At 33.4% G+C, this 26,929-nt stretch overlaps 4 protein-coding genes and 1 long non-coding RNA gene across 10 annotated transcripts; 2 read left to right on the plus strand and 3 right to left on the minus strand.

Moving 5' to 3' along the window:
* Positions 1-84: 84 nt before the first annotated feature.
* On the minus strand, positions 85-1,361 carry LOC117127206. The gene is made up of 2 exons (XR_004450027.1): positions 1,129-1,361; positions 85-704 (listed from the first exon to the last, which is right to left on the minus strand). It is a non-coding gene; the product is annotated as an uncharacterized LOC117127206 (long non-coding RNA).
* On the plus strand, positions 735-11,044 carry LOC103835586 (protein JINGUBANG). 4 transcript variants are annotated; one of them, XM_033276724.1, is made up of 4 exons: positions 735-2,537; positions 5,219-9,945; positions 10,302-10,414; positions 10,531-11,044. In XM_033276724.1, the coding sequence occupies exon 1, from the start codon at positions 1,157-1,159 to the stop codon at positions 2,423-2,425; it is 1,269 nt and encodes a 422-aa protein (XP_033132615.1). In that variant the 5' UTR covers positions 735-1,156; the 3' UTR covers positions 2,426-2,537; positions 5,219-9,945; positions 10,302-10,414; positions 10,531-11,044. The 4 variants fall into 4 exon arrangements, with proteins under 4 accessions (XP_033132615.1, XP_033132616.1, XP_033132614.1 ...); XM_033276725.1 differs by having other exon boundaries at positions 5,219-9,828; XM_033276723.1 differs by having other exon boundaries at positions 5,219-8,164; positions 8,223-10,414.
* A 445-nt stretch (positions 11,045-11,489) lies between these two features.
* Positions 11,490-12,160, plus strand: LOC117125660 (probable E3 ubiquitin-protein ligase XERICO). The gene has a single exon (XM_033276727.1). It carries the CDS (start codon positions 11,544-11,546, stop codon positions 11,949-11,951), a length of 408 nt encoding a protein of 135 aa, XP_033132618.1. The 5' UTR covers positions 11,490-11,543; the 3' UTR covers positions 11,952-12,160.
* A 533-nt stretch (positions 12,161-12,693) lies between these two features.
* Positions 12,694-13,290, minus strand: LOC103835429. The gene has a single exon (XM_009111599.3). The coding sequence runs from the start codon at positions 13,189-13,191 to the stop codon at positions 12,931-12,933; it is 261 nt and encodes an 86-aa protein (XP_009109847.1). The 5' UTR covers positions 13,192-13,290; the 3' UTR covers positions 12,694-12,930.
* A 2,377-nt stretch (positions 13,291-15,667) lies between these two features.
* Positions 15,668-26,864, minus strand: LOC103835431 (ethylene-responsive transcription factor ESR2). Of its 3 annotated transcripts, none has more exons than XM_009111602.3 (2): positions 26,710-26,864; positions 15,668-17,808 (listed from the first exon to the last, which is right to left on the minus strand). In XM_009111602.3, the coding sequence occupies exons 1-2, from the start codon at positions 26,756-26,758 to the stop codon at positions 16,895-16,897; spliced, it is 963 nt and encodes a 320-aa protein (XP_009109850.1). In that variant the 5' UTR covers positions 26,759-26,864; the 3' UTR covers positions 15,668-16,894. The 3 variants fall into 3 exon arrangements, with proteins under 3 accessions (XP_009109850.1, XP_009109851.1, XP_033132617.1); XM_009111603.3 differs by having other exon boundaries at positions 15,668-17,858; positions 26,710-26,781; XM_033276726.1 differs by lacking the exon at positions 26,710-26,864 and adding an exon at positions 19,289-26,022 and having other exon boundaries at positions 15,668-18,267.
* Positions 26,865-26,929: the final 65 nt, after the last annotated feature.

The raw sequence follows: 26,929 nt of genomic DNA on the forward strand, positions 1-26,929 counted from the left end.
TCAAATAAGCATATTTTTGTTTTGTGTTTACATAGGTATATTATGACTTGTGATAGACCTATGGCAAACTAAAGCAAAGTCGCATAAAACAGCTGATATTTCTCCTTAGTACAAAGCAGATTGTAGGTTCTTGGGAAACATATGAGAAAGACTGCATGAACCTTCCTACCAACCTTTCACTATTCTTGGCTGACTATCTCCTGTCATCGCTGCTTCCCAGTCTACTCAAGATAACGACCTGAGTTTTCCAATTTGTATAGTTTCTTTACGAAGAAACAAACATTATTTATCCATCTGGTTATTTTACCAAAAAAGAAACAAACATTATTTATCCATCTGGTTAAGCTATTCAATGTGGCTCCCTTCTGACATTGACACCATTCATTGTGTCTTTCTTTTAGTTAGCAACTTTCCAGCGACGATGTGACCAATCTCTTACACTTAGTCTCTTGTTTCGTCCAAGTTCCCACTTATGCACTCACACCCGTTCATTTACTTCCTTTGATCGCAATTATTCAACATTCAAAAAGTGCGTCTACATCTTCATAAACATCATAGTTTTAGCTATTGATGATAGAATTGGCTCATAGTTACAGTGTCCTACTCTCTCCTTGACTCATGCGCTATCTTCCAACCTCATCAGTGCTGTAACGCAGACCTAATGTCTTTCTTTTTCATTGATTTTTGAGTTCTTGTTCTTTACCCTGCAAACACACCATTGGCATTGGGTATTTGACTATGCTTCTTCTTTTACCAAAATACCCAATAATTCAAATATATTACATGATACTTCAGTTTTATATATATAATATGTATATTGAAAATCTGATGTTTTACCTTTTAATTAATGTATTTACTTGAAAATCTGAATATAAAAATATGTGTTAAATTTTAGTTGTTTTTCTTTAAAATAGAACAAAAATAATAAAATAATATTTAATGTTTTTAATATATGTTAAAAAAAATCTGTCAATTTTTTAAAATACATAAACTTACAACCTTTTAGTCTGGGGCTTTTAAAGAGCCGGTTGTAAATCTAGTCTAGTATATATATACTTTGCATATCTCTTCGTCATCTCTACCTTCACCTACAAGAAGCTAAAACATCTCTCACCAATCGAAGCTTACCAGAAACTGAAAGAGAAACTTAACGAGCATGCGGGTTATCTCATGGCTGTTCGATTCAGAACATTCTTCCCGGAGAAGACGAACACCAAAATCTCCAACGCATTTGGATTCCACCGACAGCGCCACGTCATCTTCGCTCAGCGAAGCCACCGGCTCCACCAGCCTCCACAGCAGTCTCTCTCTCCAGACCCTCCCTTCCGTTCCCTCTCTCCAGAAAATCCCCGCCGAGACTCTCGCCGTCACCGTCTCTCACTCCGTTACCTCCTCTTTTAAACTCCGGGAACGGAGTCTCCCCGTCACTTGTCTCGCCGTCAACGGCGGTTATGTCTTTGCAGTCTCCGGACACGAAGTCAGCATCTACGACCGCGCCATGTGTGCTCATCTCGACACTTTCAACGGCCAGGATCCGTTCTCAGGATCCGTCAAGTCCGTCGGTTTCTCCGGTGAAAAAATCTTCACTGCTCATCAGGACGGTAAAATCGGAGTTTGGAAATTAACCGCCAAAAACGGTTACAAACAGTTAACGACTCTGCCCACGTTAAACGACCGTTTGCGACGTTTCGCTCTTCCTAAAAACTACGTTCAGGTTCGCCGTCATAAAAAACGTCTCTGGATCGAACACGCTGACGCCGTTACCGCTCTCGCCGTTAATAACGGGTTCATTTACTCCGTTTCTTGGGACAAGACCTTGAAGATATGGAGAGCTTCCGACCTTCGTTGCCAGGAATCTATTAAAGCGCACGATGACGCCGTTAACGCCGTCGCCGTTTCTACTAACGGCACCGTTTACACTGGATCCGCGGATAGACGTATCCGGGTTTGGGCGAAACCCGCAGATTCGAAACGGTACAAGTTGGTCGCGACTTTGGAAAAGCACAAATCGGCGGTTAACGCTCTGGCATTAAATGAGGATGGTTCGGTTTTGTTCTCCGGTTCGTGTGACCGGTCAATTTTGGTTTGGGAGAGAGAGGACAGCTCCAGTTACATGGCGGTGAGTGGTGCTTTGAGGGGACACGATAAAGCAATTCTGAGCTTGTTTAACGTCTCCGATTTGCTTCTAAGTGGATCTGCTGATCGGACGGTCAGGATTTGGCGGCGCGGAACAGATGGTTGTTATAGTTGCTTGGAGGTGCTTTCCGGTCACACGAAGCCGGTTAAGTCGCTTGCAGCGGTTAAAGATTCGGAGTTAGACGGTGTCGTTTCAATCGTTAGTGGAAGTCTTGACGGGGAGGTTAAGTGTTGGAAGGTCTCCGTCACCAAACCGGATAATTCAGTTTACACGGATCTCGTTTCATGATTTTTTAAATAATTATTTATTGTTTTTCTTTTTGTGATATTACTATTTTATTTGTTTGGCGAACAACAATTTGGCGTTTTTTAACCGTCACTTTACAAAAAAGGATTATTACATGGGCTAATTGGCTGAGTAGCTACAAAAAAAAATAAAGTCAAGGGAATGGACAAGATTTTGACGTAATGCATTCGTTCGCTTTTTGCCTTCTTTTCTGCCGGTTATGTCCTTATACATAAGAAGTTACCGGTTCCAACTCATGGAAAAAACAACGTGGTGATTTTGTGTCCCTTAATAACAATGACACACTTTATAAAGCGCGTGGGTAAACCATATTCAAAAGTAAAGGAAGGAAAACATGGAGAGAGACGAGTTGATGAAAAGCTTAAGTGTGAAAAAAACAACGGTGTTTAACGAAGAATGCAAGAATGTAGTTCCATACTATATATTTTAGATAGAATTCAAATATATGGGAGACGTTTCCATTCGACATGACTAACGTAGAATAGAACCCTGTTTGTAATTTAGTAATATAATCACGAACAAAGACAGTGGAGTGGGCGGTTGGGGAGAGGCAATGATGGATTTACTGCAATAAATTTACAATTGTGGTTTACAACTCTTCTGTTTTTAAGAGTAGGAGAAAGCCACAAGAATGTAGTTCCATACTATATATTTTAGATAGAATAATATAAGTACAAATATATGGGAGACGTTTCCATGTATATCTTACATACATATGACGAATGTTCTGTTCCATATCACCTAAGTAGTATAGGATTATAAATCCACTTATAATCCCTAAATACTAAACATATCCCAACCACAATTCCTAGATACTAAACATTATCTCAATCTCACCCAACCCCTAAATACTAAACCCTAAAATTTAATCAGTAAACCCTAAAAACAAATATAAACAATAAACTCAAATATAAACCCAAAATCCAGATAGAATGGAACAAAATAAATAACATAGTACATATTGGTGAAATTATGAAATGTCTATGATTGCATAAAAAAGTTAACGTCGACAATAACCATACTTCCCCACCTTCTAAATACTAAACCCTAAACTCTAATCACTAAACCTTACCCAAATATAAACCCTAAACCTAAATATAAATCATAAACCCAAATAACATGGAATAAAATAAATAACATAGTACCTATTGGTGAGATTATGAAATATATATGATTGCAAGGAAGAAGTTCATGCCGACCCAAAACCATACTCCCTCACTTTCTAAATACTAAACTCTAAACTTAAATCACTAAACCCTAATCCAAATATAAACCATAAACCTAAATATAAATCATAAACCTAAATATAAATCATAATAAATATAAACCTAAATATAAACCTAAATATAAATCATAATAAATATAAACCTAAATATAAATCATAATAAATATAAACCTAAATATAAACCATAAACCTAAATATAAATCATAATAAATATAAACCATTCGACTCAACATCACATTGTATTATGTTTTATCTGATGTCATAATAAATTTTATTCCATTTATGTTTAATATACTATTTCTCTTTACAAAATCATATACACATCAATATAAAATATGGAAAGGTCAATACATTCAATATTGTTTGTCATTCACAACAATAAAAAATAAGTATATCTGACGACATCAGTGAAGATAGTACATGCAACCGCATCGGAGAAAATAATTTTGTTGTTGATTCACTAGATAGAAGAGAAGAACATACAGTCATAGAATTATGAGAAGAGGGACAATTGCGGCAGAAACGAATACAATAGTTTCGATTGTATAGATGGAGGTGATCGCCACTGAACAAGTCATGTCACTCGCCACACAAGTCTTCAAAACTCTATTATTCACCACAATCCTTCACCATCAACAGAGACAATTTCATCAACAATTTCATACATCACAGAACATCACGTATTAAATTATGATGATTAATTATGTGGTGATGTCAACACACATTATTTTTAAACTGAAAACCACTTCTATAACATATACTATACTATTAACATAATAATTACTATACTATGCGGGTAGACATATGTACTACTCCATTTATATACAACACAGTCACCCACCAAAATATAGTTTATATATTATGGAAATAGACATCTATACTACTTTATTTACTTCTATATAGTATATTTTATTTACAAATTCACACAAACAAAGTATTAGAGGTTGACATAGCTATCTTCATCAGGTCTATTTCCATGTATATACACAGTTAACTATATTGTCATGCAAATGGAGTACAAGCACCATGTATATAAACAGAAAATCCCAAACTTCTGGTTTCTTTACTTTACAATATCAGATTCCGACATGTAATATGTAATGAATGAAAATTCAGAAAATTTAAGAGCAGTAAAACAACTTACATAATAGGCAATGTGAATTTGTGTTACCGCCGTTACGGTGCCGTCTTACTCACGCCTTTTGTCACCTACCGAGCCTTCGATAATGGTCTTCTTCTCCACAAACTCACCAAAAATGTAATCGGTGGCGTCTTAATCGCTCAAATATGAAGATGAATCTATTGACCTTTCCATATTTTACCATTTGCTTTGTTAATTGTGTGAGAGTAACTAAAGGCCACGTCTTTCTTTTAGAATCACTAGTTAATAATTTAGATTATAATTTTTTTGCAGGTTTTACCGGTTAAATGAAAGGGTAGGATGGCAATATTATAGAAAAGACACATTGTGTATCGTTATATTAGGGAAATTGACTACTTCATGAATTATCCTTTTTTTCTTGGTTATACAGGCATATTTCCCTTATTACAATACGTGACAGAAGAGTTTTCTTTTATATATTCGTGTCATGTAAGATTACAAAACAAAGGATAGTAATAAACTAATAGTGGTATTAAGAATAACAAGGTCATTAGTGGTTTAATAAAATGGATAAACCGAACGAGTGGAAACACATGTACATGTTTTCAGGCGTAGGAATGAAGATGCTGTCTGTGCCACCTTGAAACCTGGGGAAATCTATGTGGTGATGTTTGATAAGTCTATGACATTTGCACTGTATTAGATTCTGTAGAGGTTTGTGATTGGTTTTAGACAAATATACTTTGAAAATATGATTGGTGGACATTAGATTTAGACAGAGGGAGTACATTATAAATATTCGCATGCAAAAGTTAATGTACCAAAGTGAGATTTTCAAGACACATAAGATACACCGAAACAAGAAGTCCAAAGACCCGTGAGAGTGTGGATAAGACATTTTTATAACTTTTTAAAATAACTAAGATTTCTTGTCTTGGACGAAATTAGCTAAAATTGTTCTAAAACTGAAATCGAGACTAACTCCTAGGCTGTTTCCCTTTTGATAGGGCTTACTTTCCAGAAGCATTCAGTTGCTTGCTGGCCTAGTTTCCAGAAGTACTCGTTGCTTGCTGGCTTTGTATCTTACAACCGCATTCCACCATGTATCTCATCTTAATAATATAATTTTAGTGTTTAAAAAAAAAAAGACTAACTCCTAGGCCTATAAAGTATAATTTTTAGTTTTACACATAACATCTATTAGTGCGATACGAATTCAAAAGAAATGTGTGTTTAATTTTTTCTTGGTCGAAAAATGTGAGTTTACCAGGAAAACATAATTACTGTGTTTACCTGTATAATGATCATTGATGTATTTTAGCCCAAAGTGAGAATCTGCGAGAAAAAAGTAATTCGTTAGGTGCTTCATCTCTTGTATTAAGGTGAGAAGTGGAGAAGATAGAGTAGACAGACCACACTATAATAATGTTTTCTAATATTGAAGGAATCTTTTTTGACAAACAATATTGTTGGTAAAAAACTAAAAAAAACTTTGTATCAGACTATACTGAATGAAAAAGGCCTCAAACTTTTATACCAGTGGATAAGATTATACTATTGAATAAACTATCACTGATAGACTGTAATCCATTCATTCTGATTACACAAAGCAAAACTACAGTTATAGTGAAACATCTCCTTTTCATAGGTAGATCAGAAAAATGGAATTACAAGCTTCTTTAGCATAAACAAAAAAGTACAAAATCATTTTCATAGGAAGAAAATTACTTGGAAATATTAAAGAATGTTACTTGGAAAAGCCGACAAAGAAAACAAGGGCGACTTAGAAACTGGACAAAGATGAATCACATAAAATGCAACTTGTAAATAGTTCTACAAAAATTGCATGATAAAATACATTTTTATTTATTGTCTTTGGTCAAACAAGTACATTTTAATTAGTTAACATTTAACATGGTGCTGACTTATTATCAAAACAAATTTTAATACTTTTTTGCCAACCAATCAATAATACTGGAGTCCGAGTATATGGACGTAGCCATTACAGCTAAATGGCTATATAAACTTTGAATGAGTAGTAGTTAGTAATAGTCTATTCCTCACTATAGGTGGTATATCAAAATCTGACCATAGTATTAAGGACTTTGTAATCGATCAAAAGGAGTAGCTACATTAATATTCGAATAAAATCTTGATTATGACACTAATTGTATTTACTAATCTGTAATATATCTAGAACATTTTTGTATATTGCTCAATGAGAATTTGCATATGTCCAACTGGACCAACTCTGCTTCATTGAATAAAAAACAGATTATGTTAAGTGGTAGAGCTTCAGCCACCACCACATCACTTCAGGGCTTCAACGTTATGAGCATATGAAAGTTGACTGTTTTTTCTTTCAAAATGAAGGTTGACTGCTTAATTTTCAAAGTTCCTCGTTTTACTCCGAGAATATTCGAAGTCACCTGAAACAGAATAACTGTTTTTTCCTACGTATCAGAGTTAAGGGAACACAACCTCAACAAATGTAATATCAAAATGAACACATCTTTTCTGTGAAGATCCAACAATGTATATCCCCTTTCTGCATAGGGAGAACTGATCAAAACAGCATGTGGACTGTGAACTACAACTAGAGAATTGTGTACATAACACTCTCATTGTAATTTGTAGCTCGAGGCCTCTCGAATAAAGCAATCATAGGTCTTTACCACAATGCCAGTCACATGGTATGTGTGACCGATTTTATAATGTACTTTCATTATATAAAATACTTATAAATATAAAATATATAATACATTAAAAGAGTTATAGAAGATGTTTTCTTTGTATTTACATATAATCCCTTACATCTCTGTGAATTATTAGAAAAAAAATTGAATTACTTAATTTTTTTGTGATTAATCATAGTTTATATTGCTTGTACTATTTTCTACTACTGAGACGACGGTCAGACAAATGCATGGACTGTTCATCACACATTTTTCCAAATAAATGGAATGAGAAGACCCATCTTGTGTGACAAAAGTGGACAAACTTGACACATACCTTAATACGTGTACGTGACCGTGAGAATGAAAAGTAGACATACAAGTTGGCCAACTTGACCTCGTCTTATTACCAAAGAATTCAGTTCTCATGATGATATACTCCTTTTTCTATTCACGTATAGATATTAATCTTACTATATATATATGTGTGGCCCAAACTTAGGCTTCTTCTACGGTTAGTGGAGAAGATTGATTTCCGATTACGACCTTAGACCGAAAACATGAGGATTGGGCAAATTCGAATATAACTATTGGAAGTTCATAAAAACCCTAAAGATCTCATCATCTCACAAGTATGGATTCACGTGTATCTCATTTGCTGCAGGAGAATTAAGTAGAAGATGACAAATGTCTTTAAGCGTATATCTAGAGATATATTGGTATGAATATTTTTTTTTTTTTTGTAGAAAACCATCTTTCCTAGCTGATTTTCTTAAGATATGAATATTTACGTTACCTCATATATACGTACGTGGATACGTATAAATCCGTTTTATACTTTTATATTTAGTGTAGTACGATATTATTGTGGACTGACTTCTGGGGTTTGCTGTCTCGCGATTTACGACCTCATAACTCAAGTTTAATAAGTCTACTAGTATAACTTTTTAACGAAATAAAACCAACTATAGCTTATAAATGTCAAGTCTGTTATCTATGTTTCCACACTACATTTATGCACAAAGTATGTTTGACAAAAGAAGAGAGTTCACATAACCGTTGAAGTGAAATAATTAATAGTCTGTAGAGCATGTCAATATTAGGCCTAGTCAACATGTACATATATTTATTTGAAGTTTAATTTATACTATAAAACAAGGGGCAAACTTATATATTTTTTTAAAAATTATATTGTTAATGAACTACTTACACTTTTGCATATACTAAAAGACTATCAAATAATTTAGTAATTCATAAGTAAATTATTGTCAACTATGGTTTTTTTTTTCACTTTGTTTTTTTTCTTATCTTGCTACTTATGGTTTTTCGCCGTTCGATAATAGAACCGGACTTTTTCACTCCTCCAATCTAAATGCATAGATTTGTATATGATAAAACATTATACAGTAATTATTCTATAAATTAATAATATTAGAACTTGATATTTTATTAATTTGCATAAATTTTCTTTTCTATACTTATATATTTTAAAATATGCTATGTAAAATTATGAAGAATATGTAATGATTAAATTTTATGTATACAAATTTATATTTTTTTATTCAGTTCTATAGTGTATAGAGTAAAAGTTCTATAAATTAATAATATTAGGACATTGATTTTATTAATTTACAGACTTTTTTTTCATATTTATATATTTTAAAATATGTGTTATGTAAAAATATAAAGTATACTTGATTTTACCGTATATGTATATTGATTAAATTTTTATGGTTATAAATTTATATTGTTTTTATTCAATTATATAATGTACTTAGAAATATTTAAAAGAACTTAAAGATAAATTTCACTGTAAATAAAAACAAAATATAAATTTATTATTTTCTTATGTTATTGAATTGTGTCATATTTTTAGAAGCTGGTTCGGAACCAGTAAAATTTATTAATTTATGACACTTATTAATTTATCGAATTTTTAGCATGTAACTGAAATATAATTTTTGTAATTAAACTCTTAAACGGGCTTAACTACCACGGTTGGGCCTAAAGCAAATGAAAAGTTTCCCATCAAGTTCTGTAACTAAGGAGTAAGTTAAAATATTGTAAAAAATAAATCAAAACCCGAGATTCGAAGCTCCAACGAGGACGCAGAAGCTGTCCTCAGCGACGTCGAGTCCGACGAACCATCTCCCCTTGCTCTAAACGATCCTCCTCGTGAAGACGTACAAGACGAGAGGGTGACGGAGCTAATCGCGAGAAGAAGGCTCGAGAAGCGGCCGAGAGTTCGAAATCGGATCTCCAAGCGTCGTTCAATCGGCTCAAGGCTCTCGCTCACGAGGTGATCAAGAAGCGCGAAGAGTCCAAGCGGGAACGAGACGAAGCGTTTAAGGAGAAGGAGAGACTTTCAAAGGAGCTTGAGAGTGTGAGTAAAAGTAAAGATGAGATGAAGTTTAAGCTTGATGAGGTTGTTAGAGATAGAGATGCGTTGAAAGGGGAGATTGAGAGTTCGTCTCGTATGCTTGTGTCGGGGATTGAGAAGGTATCTGGTAAAGTTAGCAGCTTTAAGAGTTTCTCAGGTCTTCCTATGGTGTTATCAAGCGTGCGAATGAGATAGTGGAGGAGCTCGTTAGGGAGATTGATAAGTCTAGGAATGAAGCTAGTAAAGTAAATGAGTTGGTTTACCTCAGAGCAGAGCATAGGGTTGCCTAGGATTCATATGTATCATTATCCAGACAAGTCCAAATAGTAGGAATCTGATTCCCCATGTGCTTGCGACATCTTAATTGATGTTTAATGAAAGTCCGCACAAGTAACTATTTGTCCACTGCAGTGATCATTTTCTTGCTTTTGTTGGTGTAACTTACGTCGACCACATTATTTTTGTAAATCAATCAGGGAAGAGACTAGTTCTCTGAGGAAACAATTGGACTCTCAGACAAAGGAGCTTAACTAGAGAATGCGGCAAATAGAACAACTTAAAGAAAAAGGAGAGAATAGCGAATGAAAATGTGAGTGGCTTTCTGCTTGCTGTAGAGTTGTCAAGTTAATTGTTTTAATTTGTCAATGCATGATTGAATTTATATAAGTGATGGTCTGAACTCTTATGACTCCTTTGTTTGTTCAGCTGCATGTGCTTAAAGAAGAACTTGAAGAGGCAAAACAAGCGATTAAAGAATCAGAGAAGAAACTAAAGTTCAAGGAGGAGACGGCAGCACCAGCCATGGGAGCAAGGGATGCAGCAGAGTGATCTCTAAAACTCGCAGACAATAGGGCAACTAGGCTGAGGGAAAGAATGCAAGAGCTAAACCGTAAAGTTGAAGAGTTAGAAACCCATCGAGATATGAGTAGTTCAAACAGAGCTAGCTACGTATGTTGGCCATGGCAACTTCTCGGGATTGACTTTGTAGGAGGTCGAAGAGTTGACTCTGTACAACAACAACAGAGTTCGAACGAGATGGAACTCGCTGAACCTCTACTATGACAAAACCGGGTACTTTATACAGTTACTCTTCAGTATTTAGTTTTTTGATTCTTATGTATATTCCAGCTGATAAAGTTTTAAAGCTTGAACATGTATTGTTTCTTGTTGTAATGTTAAAACCCATCAATAAATCTGAAACTTACATTCTTTTTATTCACATTCGCAAGTGTGTAATAGGCTGATGCCTTGCATGGATCAAGAGAATGCCATTTTTGTTGGAGCCACGAGCTTACGTAACAACCCGTGAGATTTGAGTTTCCACGTGTCAGTTGTGAGTTCACCTCGGGAGAACAATGAGCTCTCCACAGCGCACCACCTGGATGGCTGTTCACAACACGTGTCAGAGAAACAGTAACCACAGAAACACAACAGAGAGACACAATTTTCGATTTATTTCGTTATAAAAGACAAATATCAAGTCACCACCACAATCATTGAGAGGTGATGAGTCTCTAACCACAACCTCTCTCGTGGTTACACGTGGTTAGACCACCGCTAGTTAAAAAAAAATCGCCCACCGGTATATGAGTGGCGGCTAATCCTTCCTCTCTCTCTCTATTTCTTCTCTCCCTTTGGAAGATTTTCAAACTCTCAAACTTTTAACTCACGCTTCACAATCTCTGTGTAAACGATACGACAATAAGAAAATACAAGACATGGGCCTTTCGCAATTTCCGACAGCGTCAGAAGGAGTACTACCACTTCTGGTAATGAACACGGTTGTTTCAGTTACTCTGTTAAAGAACATGGTGATGTCCGTTTTCCGAATTGTCGGATCCGATACTGAAGACTCCATGGAGATAGAGGAGCGTGAAGAGGATTGTGTTAGGAGGAGAAGAAGAATCTCGATAACGCAGTTCAAGTCTCTGTGTGAGAACAGAGGAGGAGAAGAAGATGAAGAAGAAGAGGAAGGTGTTGAGTGTTGTGTGTGTCTTTGTGGGTTTAAAGAGGAAGAGGAAGTGAGTGAACTGGTTTCTTGCAAGCATTTCTTCCACAGAGCTTGTCTAGACAACTGGTTCGGTAATAATCACACAACCTGTCCTCTTTGCAGATCCATTCTCTAGTGGTGGTGGAACTATCTTGTTTAACTCTTTCCATTTTTGTTTTGCTTTTGTTATGAAAACACCAACATTCTGTATCCTCTGTTTTGTCTCTTTTTCTGCTACGTCCTATGTTTTTTTTACCCGTTTGGTGTTTTATGTTTTCCCCCTTTTTGGTAATGAAAAAGGGGGTTTTTTCATAATAATAAAGGACTTGAATTACTGTGTTTTAAGCTCCTGTGTTTACATTTTAGATGAAACTATATTCATGAAATCTTATGTCTTGTATTTGTAAATTAATGCGATAATCAAGTAGGGTTTGAGAGCGTAGGCTAAGGAAACAATGGCTTTGCACCTGATCTAGAATACATTTGTTTGAAATTTGGAGATTATTAGGGTTTTCTACATTAAGAAAGAAAACATATGAATCTAGAAACGTTTGACCCATTCCTGGGATACTGATTTTACAAATGAATATGGATTTTGATAAAGCCATGAATCGAACGAACACTCATCCAAATAATAAAACTAGGTAAAGTTGGATTAATGACACTGCTATCGCTCAAATATTTAAATTGATATTTAAATCAAAGAAAATTAAAATTTAATTAAAGTCATTTATAATATGGTCGATGTTATTGTCTTAGAATTCTAATTTGACTTTTGCCTTTTCGTATTATTTCTAGTAATTATTATTGTTCAATTATTTAAATACCTATTAAAAATTTAAAATGTAAATACTCTAAAATGATAGTACTCAAGAAAATTACCAATTATAGCTTTAGATTTTTATTTCCGTGCACCCTTTTAGATAAAGGAAACAAACGACATCAATTTTCTTACAAAAAGTAACCACAGTAAGAAACCAGAAGATAGTGACAAGAAAAAAGGAAGAAGACAGAGCACAATACATCGATATAATTCAATAATATATATATAAAATATGGTATATGTCCTTATTGTTTTGTTTTTTAATTATTCATCCCCAATGGACTAGACGGCTCTAGATGCTCTTAGCCGTCGTCCACTTACAGAACTTCCTATGCTCAAACTTGATGAATTCATCTGCTTCCTTGTCAACATCCACTTGTTTTGTAGCCTCTCTCCTACTCATTCTCTCGCTCTGAGTCCTCCTCATATCCTCATACTCCAAGACATGGATCGGTTCTTCAGCTGCAAAGGAAACTCGAAACTCCTTCACCGAGTCGCGTTGATGACGAGGATGATGATGAGATTTGTGGTTAGAGGAGTTTCCAAGTGTCATTCTTCTTCAAATGAAAACCCTCTTTAGCTCTTTTTTTTTTCTGTTCTTGAATATGATTTTGTTAGTGATACCTTTGAAACTATAGGAAGTATCCTTATATAAGGGATGTAATGTGGTACATGAAGAAAACATAAAAAGATGAGGGTGAATCGTATTCCCCTTTTTATTATGTATTTGCGAGAAAATATAGCAATATAATATTGAAGGATTTGGCCGATTTAAATTATTCGACGCACATGTCTACAAATATGGTATAATGATAGTCTAATAGATAAGGATCTAATACGATATAGGGTTAAGAGATAATTAGCTTCAACAATAAGCAAGTTTATTGATTCGAGAACATTTTACAATACATATACCACATTATTGGGACCCTTGAGACGTGGGCCAACGGGTTATAAGGTTCAAAGCCTCAAAGGTATATGCCATGAGTATGAAAGGAACGGTAAATGGTAGACAAGGTAGTTACTGTTGGTTATTCGTCCTAGTTTGATCGAATTAGATGCCTTAATAATGCGCAATTTTGAGTGGAGAACGTAAGAAAAACGTGGTCCTATATAAAGATTTGTATTTGTTGCGTGGTCAAAAAGAGATGCAGCTTCTTTTTTTTTGCAAACCAGGTTGATCCGGCCCATCCTGGTTTGACTTTGCACCATGAAACAAGCCCAAGCGGCTTAGAAAGAGGATGTGAGGGTCCAACTTGTAATCGTTTTTACAGTTATTTTCTCGAATAATCTAAACTATGCCGAAGCCCAACTAATCCGGAGTTGGAGTAGCTCAGTGGTTAGAAATGTACCATGTCAGATATTCAGAAGTGAAGTTGACATTTAACTGCTCTAAGCAATGTAACGTCTTGCATTCATCCAGTCAACTACACCCGGCTATCAGCATTAAGTTCGTTTTTACAGTTGTCCTTTGTAGTCTCATGATAGACACCAATTTTATACATACTGCCCTTTGAAGCACTTTAAAGGCCAATATCTTAAGGAGCCGAATTTATTAATACCTAGAAAAAAATATATGTTTTTGACAAAATTTAAACATCTGAAATATTGAACCAATATTGATAAGTGAACAAATTATCAATAAATATATGTATCAGACATTCGAAGATAGTGAGTTTAAATGTTTTTTTTCTAACATCTAGTGAGTTTAAATGTTTTACACACTCTTAAGTAATACATAAAGCCAATAAATACAAGACACAGAGAAGAAATGAAAAATAGAAATGTTACTATCCGGCTGGCCATCCAAATGGAGAAAATTTGTAGGGATCCGATTTCAAACACCGGCGGTTGAGAATCGACTAATTTAACCTGTTTTGGTGTCCGGTCCAAGAAGATTATAGGCCTACGTCAAGAAAAAGTTCGTTGGTCAACAACAAAAATGAAACGCAACCTTGTTTGGTTACTACTCACTAGCTAGCAAAAAGATCCATGATACTCGAAAGAACAAAAAACACTTAAGCGAACCTACTATTCCAGCGACTACTTAGCCGGTTCATCCCCGGTGCTAGAAGCACCCGGCTTAGCCATAGAATCTTGAAGTACGTTTGTTGCCTCAACGCTCTTGGTACGTTGTAGGGAAGGAGTTCGGTGTAGCCTGCACCTAAATGAGCCCGGGTGAGTGGTCGGTGAACAAAGGCAATTGGTCTTAGTGATGCTGGTCTGACGAGATAGCCCGCCAGTGCTTGCTGCTGCAGTACTCTCCATGGTAGCTTCGATCTCGGTTTTGTCGTTCATAATTTCAATATGAAAGGTAAGAGGATTCGAGATGAATAAAGAGTTATCCTTCTTTGTGTTTATATGGTCAATTTTAGATTTGAATAAGCTATAACTTCCTTTTCTGTTTTGTCATCACGAGAATGATGATGCATTCCATTAAGGACCAACTATATCCTTCAACTTGTCATAATGCTTCAACTACTCCTATTCCCACAAGCCACGTCAGTCCTTTTCTTGTGTTTAATGGATGATGATCATCCATGATTATTACTCCCATCAATTATCTAGTATACACTTTCTTACTCTTTCTTAGGTTCAGTTTAAAAGTATATATTAACTTGTACAAAAGGAATTTGTATAGTGGCCTCTTTTATGTGCAATCCAAAATTTTAATTTTATACGACTACAATGCAATGCACTGAATATAAATGGGGTAAGATATAAGTTAATAGCCGGCCAAAAAGGGGTAGTCTAAAAAATAACAATTATTAATAAAATAATTATCGTAACAACTGATGCATTTTTTATACCAAAAATACTGACGTATTTTTTAAAACCAAAAGACAACCTATGGCAGATGCCTTCAGCTTAAGAGTGCTTCGTGATGTTCATTCACTCTGTGTTTTTCATTTGATTCTATATGTTCTCGATTTATACCCCATTTGGGAAATATAGATGTAATTACTTAGAATGCAGCTCTTTGTGCATTCCTAAATTCGCTATTACAGGCTGAGTAATTCTATTCTTCCTGTTTAATGAAGCTTTTGCATTGTTCGAGCTCGAATTAATTTGAAATTACCAAAGTTAAAAAGATCTTGGATACTGTTTGTATATTTTATTACTCTTTTCGTTTCTGAATAAATGTCATTTTGATACTGTTTGTAAGTATAATTTGTATAAAAATTATAAAGTGACATTTTTTGTGTAATAAAAAAATGTTAGAATGAAAATTATTATTAAATAGAAAGAAATATTGATTTTGACTAATTATAGACCTTCTTTAATTAATAACAAATTTGATAACAATAATAAAATTAAACATCAAAGTTCTCACAACTATCAAAGTTCTAATTATTTCCTTATTCTCAGTAAAAGAGTTTTCTTAAACCTTAAAAGAATGGATTATCTTCTCCTTTTTTTTTAATGAATGTTAAATTTATTCACCTCAAAACCTTTTTACAATAAATGGATTCTCTTCTCCACCTTTGAAGTAGATTTCCTAACCCAAATATGACTAGAAAAATTCTCCGTTGTATTAGCTTGATATTTTCCTCGGTACCATGCAATTAAGCACATCAAAACTTAGTTTTAAAGTATGGTTGTGCCAAATACATACATATTTTCAAAAATAATAATAATAATAATACATATTTTCATATCTGAATACCTGAATTATTGTGACTAATACCTGAATTACCTAAAGAAAACACAAGTATTCAGACAATTATCCTTTTCAGATTTAAAATATGTACTTCCGACTTGACGATATAGTAAACATCAAAATATGTGCTTCCTATGATTTGAGAGGGTGAGAGAAAAGATGAAAAAAGCAAGAAGACAAAGGCTGTCTTTATGAATTCTGAAGTCAACTTATTAGACAATAGTATCTAATTTCTAGAGATCTCCTTTTGTCCTTTTGGTGTTGTCTTTTTCCCCATACGTTTTACTTGCTCTTCGTAACTTTGCTCATACTCGACATATGTCCATATGCATATACCATCAATTAGTTGTTCTCATACACTACTGTACCCCAATAAGCATACTCAGATAAAATTTCTTACTTTTATTTTTAAAGATAAATATATTTTTTGGTAAAATTTAAAGATAAATATTGTCCTTGCAAAAACAATCTATCATGGGCGATAAACTGATCATACAACTAGACAGAAACAAAGGACACATGACTTTTGAGCTAGTTACCCATAACCTCATTTCTCATAACCTTAAAGAAACGTAAGAAGAGCAACAATAATGGTCTAATAATCATGAAAGCAATACTGATAAAACATTCCGCCATTTCCATTCTGATGCATCTTAGCTGCATCAAACCCACTCGCATGATCGGCCCAAGCCAACTCTCCATGATACTTCACCTGATTGAATCCGTTCCCTTCCACATCGATGTGATTTGGTACACCAAGATCTGTCTGAAAACCGTTCTCTAGCATTGTCGGGAAAACACCAACAAACGGTTGGTTGGTCTTAGGAGGGGTTGAAGTTTGTTGAGAGATAGGTTTTGGCAAGAAGCCTTGAACAACTTCTTGAAGAAGACCAGACCCAGCTGGTTCTGGTTCGAGGATTGATATCATGTTGTCGCTGTCGATGGTACTTGACCTCTTCGCTTTAGGCGAATGATCTTCGGAGACATCGTTAACGTTAGTGAAGGACTCGTTAAGGAGGCCGCTTACGTTAGAAAGATTGTAATGTGGGTAAGCGAAAGGAGAAAGAGGCTGAGAGTTTAAAACGTCGCGAAGAAGGAACATGTTCATCGGAGGAGGCGAGAGAAGACGGTGGTGGTAAGAGTCAAATGGGTAGACGAAGTTGGTTCGAGCTTTAAGACCACGCATGGCTCGAGCGGCGCAGTCGTATGCGCAAGCTGCTTCCTCAGCTGTGTCAAACGTTCCGAGCCATCGTCTCTCCTTCGACATCGGATCTCGTATTTCAGCAGCGTAACGACCCCATGGCCTACGCCTCACGCCACGGTACCTTATCGTTGTGCCACCGGAAGCACCGCCGGCGGCGCCAGGGGCAGATTTTGCGATGGTTACACCTCCGGGAGAGCCAGGAGCGGTGGAGGAAGTTCTTGACGGCTTTCTCTTAAGAGAATGGTTGTTGGTTTCTCTGTGCTCAGCACCTTCAAGTCTCATGATTGCCTCTTCCATGATTTGACCTAAGAAAGTATTTGTTTTTTTCTGTGGGTTATCTTAGGGTTTTGAGTACCTGAATGTGATGATGGTAGATGATATTTATAGATAGAGATAAAAAGAACTACACTGTTCATTTTAAATTTTTAAATAAAAGAGACTTGCGTCTTTTTTTACTTCTGACTACTCTATCAGTGATGTAGAATGCAAAAGTAGGTTTAGTTAAAGAAGCTCATGTTCTACGTTCGGACTTGTGTCTTTATTTTTCTACGGACTTGCATAAAATTGGAATAATATGTTACATGTCTTTTTGATAAGTAACAATAACGTAGTTATTATATTCTCCTTTTAGCTTCGTTAATCGTTATTGTCAGGAGTATAAAGGTGTCTCGATCATGTTATTTATATCATTTCGATTTATTCTTTTGTTTTTAGTGTAAGACATGGATCTTTCAGAAACTTTCTTGAAAACAACTAAAACTAAACTAATCTCCTATATATATTACTTGAGAAGCATTGCAATATTTTTTTTGTAACCATGTGTCATTACTAGAATGATTCTTAGAATTCTTAAAGAAATAGGTTGGTCCATTTAAACATATAATAAGTTTTTTATTAAATCACAATAAATATATTATTAATGTGATTCATTATTTCCTTAAATAAGATTACGGAATTGCCTAACGTGGCTAAAGTATATATGACAATTAATGATTTTGAATAATAAATATTTGATAAAAATAAGTGTGTATTATAATTATATTTGTTTAATTTTAATTTTAAGCTATTAAAATAAATTAAAAAATCATAGTAACCATATAATAAAAATTAAAAAAAAATATTTATATATTATATTTTGAATTTTAAAAAACGAGTATAAATTACTAAAACTGTTAAAAGTTTCACATTCAAATTTTGTGATCTATGATCTAAAACTTTTTTTATGACATGATACAAATAATTGAAAAATAATATAAGTTGAAAGTCTCATTTAATAAGTAGCAAAAATAAAAGATATATAAATATATGTATCATTTTAACTTAAACTATATGCCATATAAAAATACATAAATATCGTAATTTTAAAATTTACTTTGAACATTTTTTGATAAAAAATTAAAAAAAAATATTGACAACTTAATTTTTTTAAATATTATAAATTACTTAAACCATTATTCTCACAGTAAAAATTTTGTTATCACTAATTTGGACTATTTTCTATAACAGATACAAATGATAAAAAAATATGAGCAAAAAATATCATCTAATAAATATTAATATTAACATATACCATATATATGTTACTATCATTTAAATTAAATTATATATCATATCAAATAGAAAAAATATTTTTTCGATTTATTAAATTTATTTATATGTTCGCACCAATTTAATTATATAAGTAGTAGATAATGACCTTTTAATTATTCAATATATATTTATTATTTCATAATATGCTATAAATATATAATATATAAAATAATTTTTATATATAATGTTCATTACCTAGTATAGAGTGAAAATTGAATCATCTTTTCAAAAAGTTCCCCGTTCTAACTAATTTGAAACACGCAAATGTTGTTTTGACTAGTTATGTTTTGAAGTTTTAACTATACTCTATATAGTCTAAAAGCGGAAAATATGATTTTTGCACTCAAACATCTCTAACTAAACATTAAAAATCACATTATTGTAATGCTGAAACTTATATTAATTTATTGCTGAAATTACACTAACTTTAACGCTAAAGTGGTGTTATGGTAATAACAATAAATCAAATTAGTTAAAATGATTTTTTTTGACAGTAGTTTGTAGCTAGGAAAGGAAATTATGATGTTGTGAGTTGAAAGGAGAGGGATTGAGAATCGTGAAATAATGTCTCTGAATTAATAACACTGGCGGCGCTCAGAAATTGTTCCTTCCACACGGGGTTATGTTTTGTGTGTTCTTTTTACGAGATTATGGCCGATTTGCTTATTTGGGGTTTTGCTCTCTGTATTTATTTGTAAGCCTCACGTGGATTTGTCTCAACTAGGGCTCTTTCTTCATGGTGTGTACTGTGTAGCCTCTTTAGGGGTTTCCTACTGTTGCTTGATTGTAACTAATGACCTCTCGCGTTTAATTACGGAAATTAATGTCCACTAATTTCGTATATTTGTGCTAAAATTCATATCGTTAATAGACTAAAAAAATGTTAAGATTTATCCTAAATCTCTTTCACCGTCTTGATTAATGTCGATAGAGTATCTTGAACCGATGAAGTGATATCATGCACGTCGCTACCGTCCGAACCCAAATGTTTGTGCCAAATGGTTTCGCCAGGATCTAGAACCCTCTATTTTACTGGGAGAGCATAGTAGTATATTGATAAATTATGTAACAAAAAAAACATAATAAGATACTATGGTAAAAGAGTTGTGCGTACAAGCTAGAATTGGAATGTTGATCACATAATATGGTAAACTTAGCATACTTTTTTAAAATCGAAGCATGCATGAACGCCCTTTTTGGAAGGCCAGACTATATACTACATAAAAACAAAAATATTTTGCTCGATAAGAGTTGATCTAATTAAGGTGCAACTGAAAACCATTTATAAGAACATACAGAATATGAATATATAGAACGAAGATGAATGGAATAGTAGCAATCAGAAAAATAAAATGAATAAAGCAGAAATTAAGTGTTTCGTTATTTCTTCTACCTTTACGTTGCAGAATCTTTTTAGAAAATAACTATTTCCTCCCATTTTTTAACAAAAATTTTCTGAATGTTTTCTAGATGATTTTATCATAACTGGAACCTTATCCATGTGGGATCAAATGAAATGATTCCTTCCACATATTCTTAAATGGAAGGATTTATTTATTTTTGTTTCACTTAATATGTGGAATTGTTTTAAAGTGTATTTTATGAAATTGTATGGAATGATGCATTCTAAATAATTTTATCCCAGCATCCATAACTTTCTTAAGTTAATAATTTGGATCAAAAATAATAATAATTTTTTTAAAGATTAAATTTGAGCTTGACGGAAGCGTAACTGTCCATAGTAGCGGATACTAGTTTGCTTTACATTAAGATCAAATTAAATTATAAATTAGATCAGAGTTGAAATATTGCTTGAACCAGAAGAGAAAAAAGATAGAAGGCAAAAATGAAGCGGCAAAGCTAGGGAAGTAGGTTACATGCAACGGTACGACATTAAAGTTGGTACCAGAATTGTCTCCTCTCTCCTAAACGCGTGGGTTTTTCTCTGCGCTATGCCTCACTTCTCTATGACTATTATTGTGCATGTGTTTGACTTTTCTTATTTGCACGCACGAACGTATCATGTTATATAGATCGCCAAAAAATATAAAACCCAATCTACGACGTTATATATATGGTTCTCAACTCAACTACACAAACTAGGGCATGTACTCTTTTTCTATTTTTCTGGGGTCAAAACTAGCCCACGTTACATATCTACGCTATTCAACTAAAATAACGCATGTCAAGTTACACTAACAAAAGCCTCCGTTCAAAAAAAGTTACAATAACAAAAAACCATATAAATACTGAAATACAATGTAACACGCACTAGCAGTTAAAAAAAATGTTGCAATTTTTTTCTGTCAAAACAAATGTAACCAACTAACCACGACGAAAACCGTTGCATTGGTAAAATTAAAAATCAGGGCCGGGACATGAAGTATAAATTTATCAACTGGGAGTTGCCCCCTCCACGCTACGAAAGTCCCAAATTTATCAATTCTGAGATGATCAAGTGAACTTGTTTGTGATCGTGTTTTGATCGATCTTGATTACATTGCATCAATTACAATTTACATGTTATGACTTATGCCACATTATTATATATATGATTATTCCGATTATATATACCCTATAAAGTTTATAAGTACGTTAGTTTGCAAGAAAGATATGAATATCAAAAGCAAAGATTTGGGTAGATATCCTGGTTCCCTTTTAAACATACACCAGGTCTGAATTCTAACCTACACGTATAACAATCCACGCACGTACGTACGATTCATCACTCGCTTTCACGTGATCCCTCATCTCTTTTAACATGTTTACATCTATTATCTACTATATAGTAATTATTATTGTGGTGGAACTGAAACTCATAATTAAGGAAACAGTTCATGTGCCAATAAGTTTTCAAATAAGCTCCATAATTTCCCTTTTACACTATTGAGCATTGGTTCATTGGTTGATTATCAATTTGTTTTATTTTGGTGACCGTTTCCGGTTGTACTATAAGTAGAGATGTCAAATGGGCGGGTTGGGCGGGTTTGGGTGTGTCCGAATGGGCTTCAGTTTTTTGTTGGACATTTTTGGTCGAAGCCCAAATAGAACCATGTCCAAATGAGACCATAACCAAATAAGACCATAATCTGTTGGGCTGTCCATGGGTCCCATAATCCAATTAACGTAAACAACATAATTTCAGTTTTAAAAATTCAATGATTCAAGTTTCAATTTTAAAGATGTCATATCAGACTTAAATTTCAATTTTAAAAATGAGTTCATCTAAACAGCAAAATGGGACACTCTCATGAAGAATTTCCCTTATTCGTGAGTCGTGAGTCTCGTGACTTTGGATTGAGCTCTTGCGGAAGCAGTCACGACAAACTTGTTATGAACACAAATCACCGATCTATCTAAGTATCTAATACGTATCCAATGATACGAATCAATAGCTTATAATAATGAAAACACATAACACAAATCACACATAAACAGTTCGAAGATGACGAAATCAAACCTTTAGTTGACGAAATCAGAAGACAGCAAAAAAGAATCGAAGCAATCAAAGAAGAATCGAAGCAATCCGAGAAGAAACGAAGCAATCAGAGAAGAAATCGCATAAGAATCACCGAAATCGCAGAAGAACGAAGACAGTGCAGAAGAAAGTGTTTTCCCCCTAATTTTCTGAACCCTAGACATTTAAGCTTATTGGGCCATCCATTGTCCAACTGGTTAAGCCCAACTTTGTCCATGGATGTAGTTGGGTTCGCCCATTTGGACAAAAATTATTTATGGTTCACTATGGGCCTGTCCATTTCGGACCATATCTATTTGGACACGGACCACCCATTTATAGCCCGTCCATTTGACATTACTAACTATAAGTCTATAAATAATATGCAAGCCTTTAGAAAGGTAAAAAAATTGACTGTTGAACTGAGAGTTACTTCATGTCTCTCCTGAACAAATTGTCCCCTATGTGTTAATAAAGCTACCTTACTAATAAGTAATAACTTTATGCCTAGATACACACATTTGGAATTTACTTTTTGTCGTCATTTGTAAATATTTTTAGTATTAACTTTATTTTTTGTCAGAGTAATTCTCCTGCAGCGAGAGCAACTAACTTGTACATTTGTATATACATGTACACATTTCCTATCTGTAAAAAAAAATTACACGTTTCCCTTAGCAATTCGGATGTCCAAAAATTGACACCCAGTCCTGGTATGTTTGTTAAGATGTCAAAAATATTGTTTAAATTTAGAGAAAATAAATAGTGAACTTTTTATTATACAATTGTGAAATTATTACGTGACAGTCAAAATCACAAGAAAAAATGTACTCGTTCCCCTTAGCAATTCGGTTGTCCAAATATTGACACCCAGTCCTGGTATGTTTGTTAAGATGTCAAAAAAATATTGTTTAAATTTTTAAAAAATAAATAGTGAACTTTTTATAAAATTGTGAAAAATTATTAAGTGACAGTCAAAATCACGTCCAAAAGCTTGGCTAGACTATAGATTACATCAACAAAATAGAAATAAAAATGTTTTTTTTTTCTTGTCTTGGTCTAGAATGCTTACAATAGTTTGTAATTGTATCATGCAGAAAAATTAGTCCAACGGGCATCGCTATTATACTTTTTCGAGCGACTAAGCGACTCGTATGAGAAAAATTTGCGTTGTAGCATACGTATAAAACGTGATTCTGTTTTGAATTTTATAAAAATCCCTAGTTCTACAACTAAATGGTGTACATTTATGGTACTTTTTCGACATCGTTACATTTGTGGTACTAAATTATAAGTATCCTAGTTTATTTCATCGTTATGTCACATCAAATTTTTATTTGTTTAATTTTTTACAAAAAAAAACTCAGGGAACGTGCCATAAAAATAAGTATCCCACCAAAATAAATAAAAAGATATAAAAACAGTTGGAACTCTTCTATAGAAGATATTAAAAACAATATAATGATAATTTTAAATAATGGAGCTGCTCGTATGCATGTCTGTAAATTTTGGAGTCCGCATCTGTTCTTGTATGAAACACACAAATATAGTTTTTTTAGTTTACCGGTCTAAATGAATCGTCGGTTATAGATGGAAACTGATTAGACTACCGTAAATTGAATGGCTACGACTTTCGACATGGGAAAAACGAAGATCTAATAAGAAAGAACACGTAAATCTAGTGGCCTTTTTAGATAATCAAATCTGAGTTTGATTGAAAGAATGGGTCCCAAGTGAATAGAAGAAGCGTGGGATCATTCTGAACTCTGAAGAGATAAGATTTTTCTTGTTTTGATTTGATGCTCTGTCATTTTTCGGTCGTCAAAAAATTCATTTAAAATTTAACGTTCTGAAACGGTTGATGCGGTTTTATTTTCTAATGGTAATTTAGTTTGAACTGTTCTCAACTCGGATTCTGAAGATGATTTCAATGTATATATATGTTTTAATGTTTATATACTATTTTTTTCAAAAATTAACAAATATGTATGAGAACAAAAAGGAGGGTATTCTCTCTTTTATATAAGCAGCCAAAAAAGTCATGGTAAATGACTTCTTATAAGATTTACATTCAATTTACTTTTGTAATTCTATACTATATAGTATTTATATTGAAAATTGTTTTCAAAAGGTATAATAAACTCAAAAGTTCAGAATAATTCAAGTAACATGGTTGTATAAAATGTGAACTAGTTACTGTGTTTGCAGTGTCGTGAAAAGGGTTTTAAGGGCCTAAGGCGAATTTTAAAAATAAATGTATATACAATTATAAGGAAAATAATTTTCTAATACGATATATCACATTCGCCAAATATATAAGTTTAACACTTACAAGAATAAGTTTAATACATAAATATGTACACCATTTAGTTGTAGAACTAGGGATTTTTATAAAATTCAAAACAGAAATTGAGTTATTCGATTCTCGTGGAAAGTGTTTTTAGAAATAAGTTTAAGCAACACAGTGTTTGGCTGTTTCATGAATCCTAAGGATGGAGTTAGTTTTATTAAAAATGTATTATTTTCTCATTTATGTTTTTATAATTTTATTATGTTTACTTGATATCTAACATAAAAAAATCAGAAGTGATTAGAGAGCCCATAGTTAGAGCATCTCCAATAGAACACAAAAATGTCCTATATATTTCACACTAAAATAGAGTAACTCTATTATAGAGTCCGTGTCCGTCGGATCCGTGGATTTAATATCCGGATCCGGATTCGTGGTTTTCGGATATCCGGATTTCGGATATTCGTTTCGATATTCTATTATCCGCAGATATCCGGATCCAGATCCGAATAAAAATGTAGTATTTTTTTAATATAATACATAAATTAAATATTTATAAATATATCTATATATGTCTGTAATATTGTAAAAACTAAAATATAATATTATAAGATTAATTCATGTATAAATATTAATATATCAAATATAAATATTAATAAAAATTAAAAATTTAATGTATTTTAAAAATACGGATCCGGATATCCGGACCTAAAAATTAAGATATCCAGATCCGGATTCGGTTTGCACGGATCCAAGATTTTACTATCCGGATTCGGATCCGGGCACCCCGGATGTCCTATTTTCAGAGCGGATTAGGAGCGGATCTTGAATCGAATTCGGATCTCGGATAATAAGTCTCATGCCTAGTCTTATGTCCTATATTTAGAGTGTTAGGACTTATGGTTTTGCTAACCATTCAAAAAAAAAAAAAAACAAATTATCTGTTTTTCTTTAATCAAAGAAATCACATTAATTATAATCCCTTAAGAAAGCCAATGCTAGCCTTATAATAGAAAGTCTTCTACTTCCTCCGTTCCCGAAAGTAAGATGTTTTATATTTTTTATATGTTTAAGATACTTTTTTATACTTTTAAGAAGCATTAAATGAAAATATTTGAATTGATTAAATTTCATTGGTTAAAAGTTATTGGAAAGTGTATAATAAAGTTAACATCGATAAATATTTAAATAATTAACATATAGAAGTATAATATTACAACATTAAATTATATCTATTTAATTTATACTATCTATAAATCCAATGGATCATCTATTGTTTAAATCCAATTATTGATAGCCCAATAAAAATATTAGTTAGGCCCAAAATTTAAATGATAAGATTATAATTAAATATAACATGACTTTTTAGGAATGTGTCTATTAAATCTATTTTTTTAAAAAAAAATCACACATGAATCAAAGTTGTGACGGTTGTTTTAATATATAAGATGTTACAAAATCTGGATTCTAGTGTATGTGATATATTCAGAGAGTTATGACTTATGGTTTTGCTAACCATTCAGAAAAGAAAGTAACCAATTTATCTGTTTTCTTTTGGTGCTAAATCAAAGAAATCAAATTAGAATCCCATGAGAAGCCCATTCTAGTATTCTCTAAACAAGTCCATGCTAGTCTTCACTCGTCAAACAAAAGCAAACTTTTTTTTCAAACAAAAGCAAACTTTTTTTTCAAACAAAAGCAATTTCTAATGAGTAGTTTCAATTAAGTCTCTTTCAACTTCAAGCAACTCTTCTCAATTAAATTTGTTTAGCTTCTACACTTTTGAGCGCCACAGAAAGAAGGTCAGAATCTTGAAGAATCTCTCGGTCTTGGGTTTAAAGAAAGAAGCAGAAATTGGGAAATACGTACCAGTTATCATCACTAATCGAGACGTGTCCTGCCTTTGAAGCTGACACATTAACACAACTCACCCAACACCGGACCCTCTTTTCATGCTGTTTACAAGGAAGAATGATACGTCTCTTCTTTATTACATTACAACACACAAAGAGATAGAGATGTGTAATAGACTATTTTGGCGTTGCTCACCAACCTAATTTCCCTTCATCAACAACTCGTGTCGTCCTTT

This window comes from Brassica rapa, chromosome A08 (genome assembly GCF_000309985.2).
Source record: "Brassica rapa cultivar Chiifu-401-42 chromosome A08, CAAS_Brap_v3.01, whole genome shotgun sequence".
Classification (NCBI taxonomy): Eukaryota; Viridiplantae; Streptophyta; class Magnoliopsida; order Brassicales; family Brassicaceae; genus Brassica; species Brassica rapa.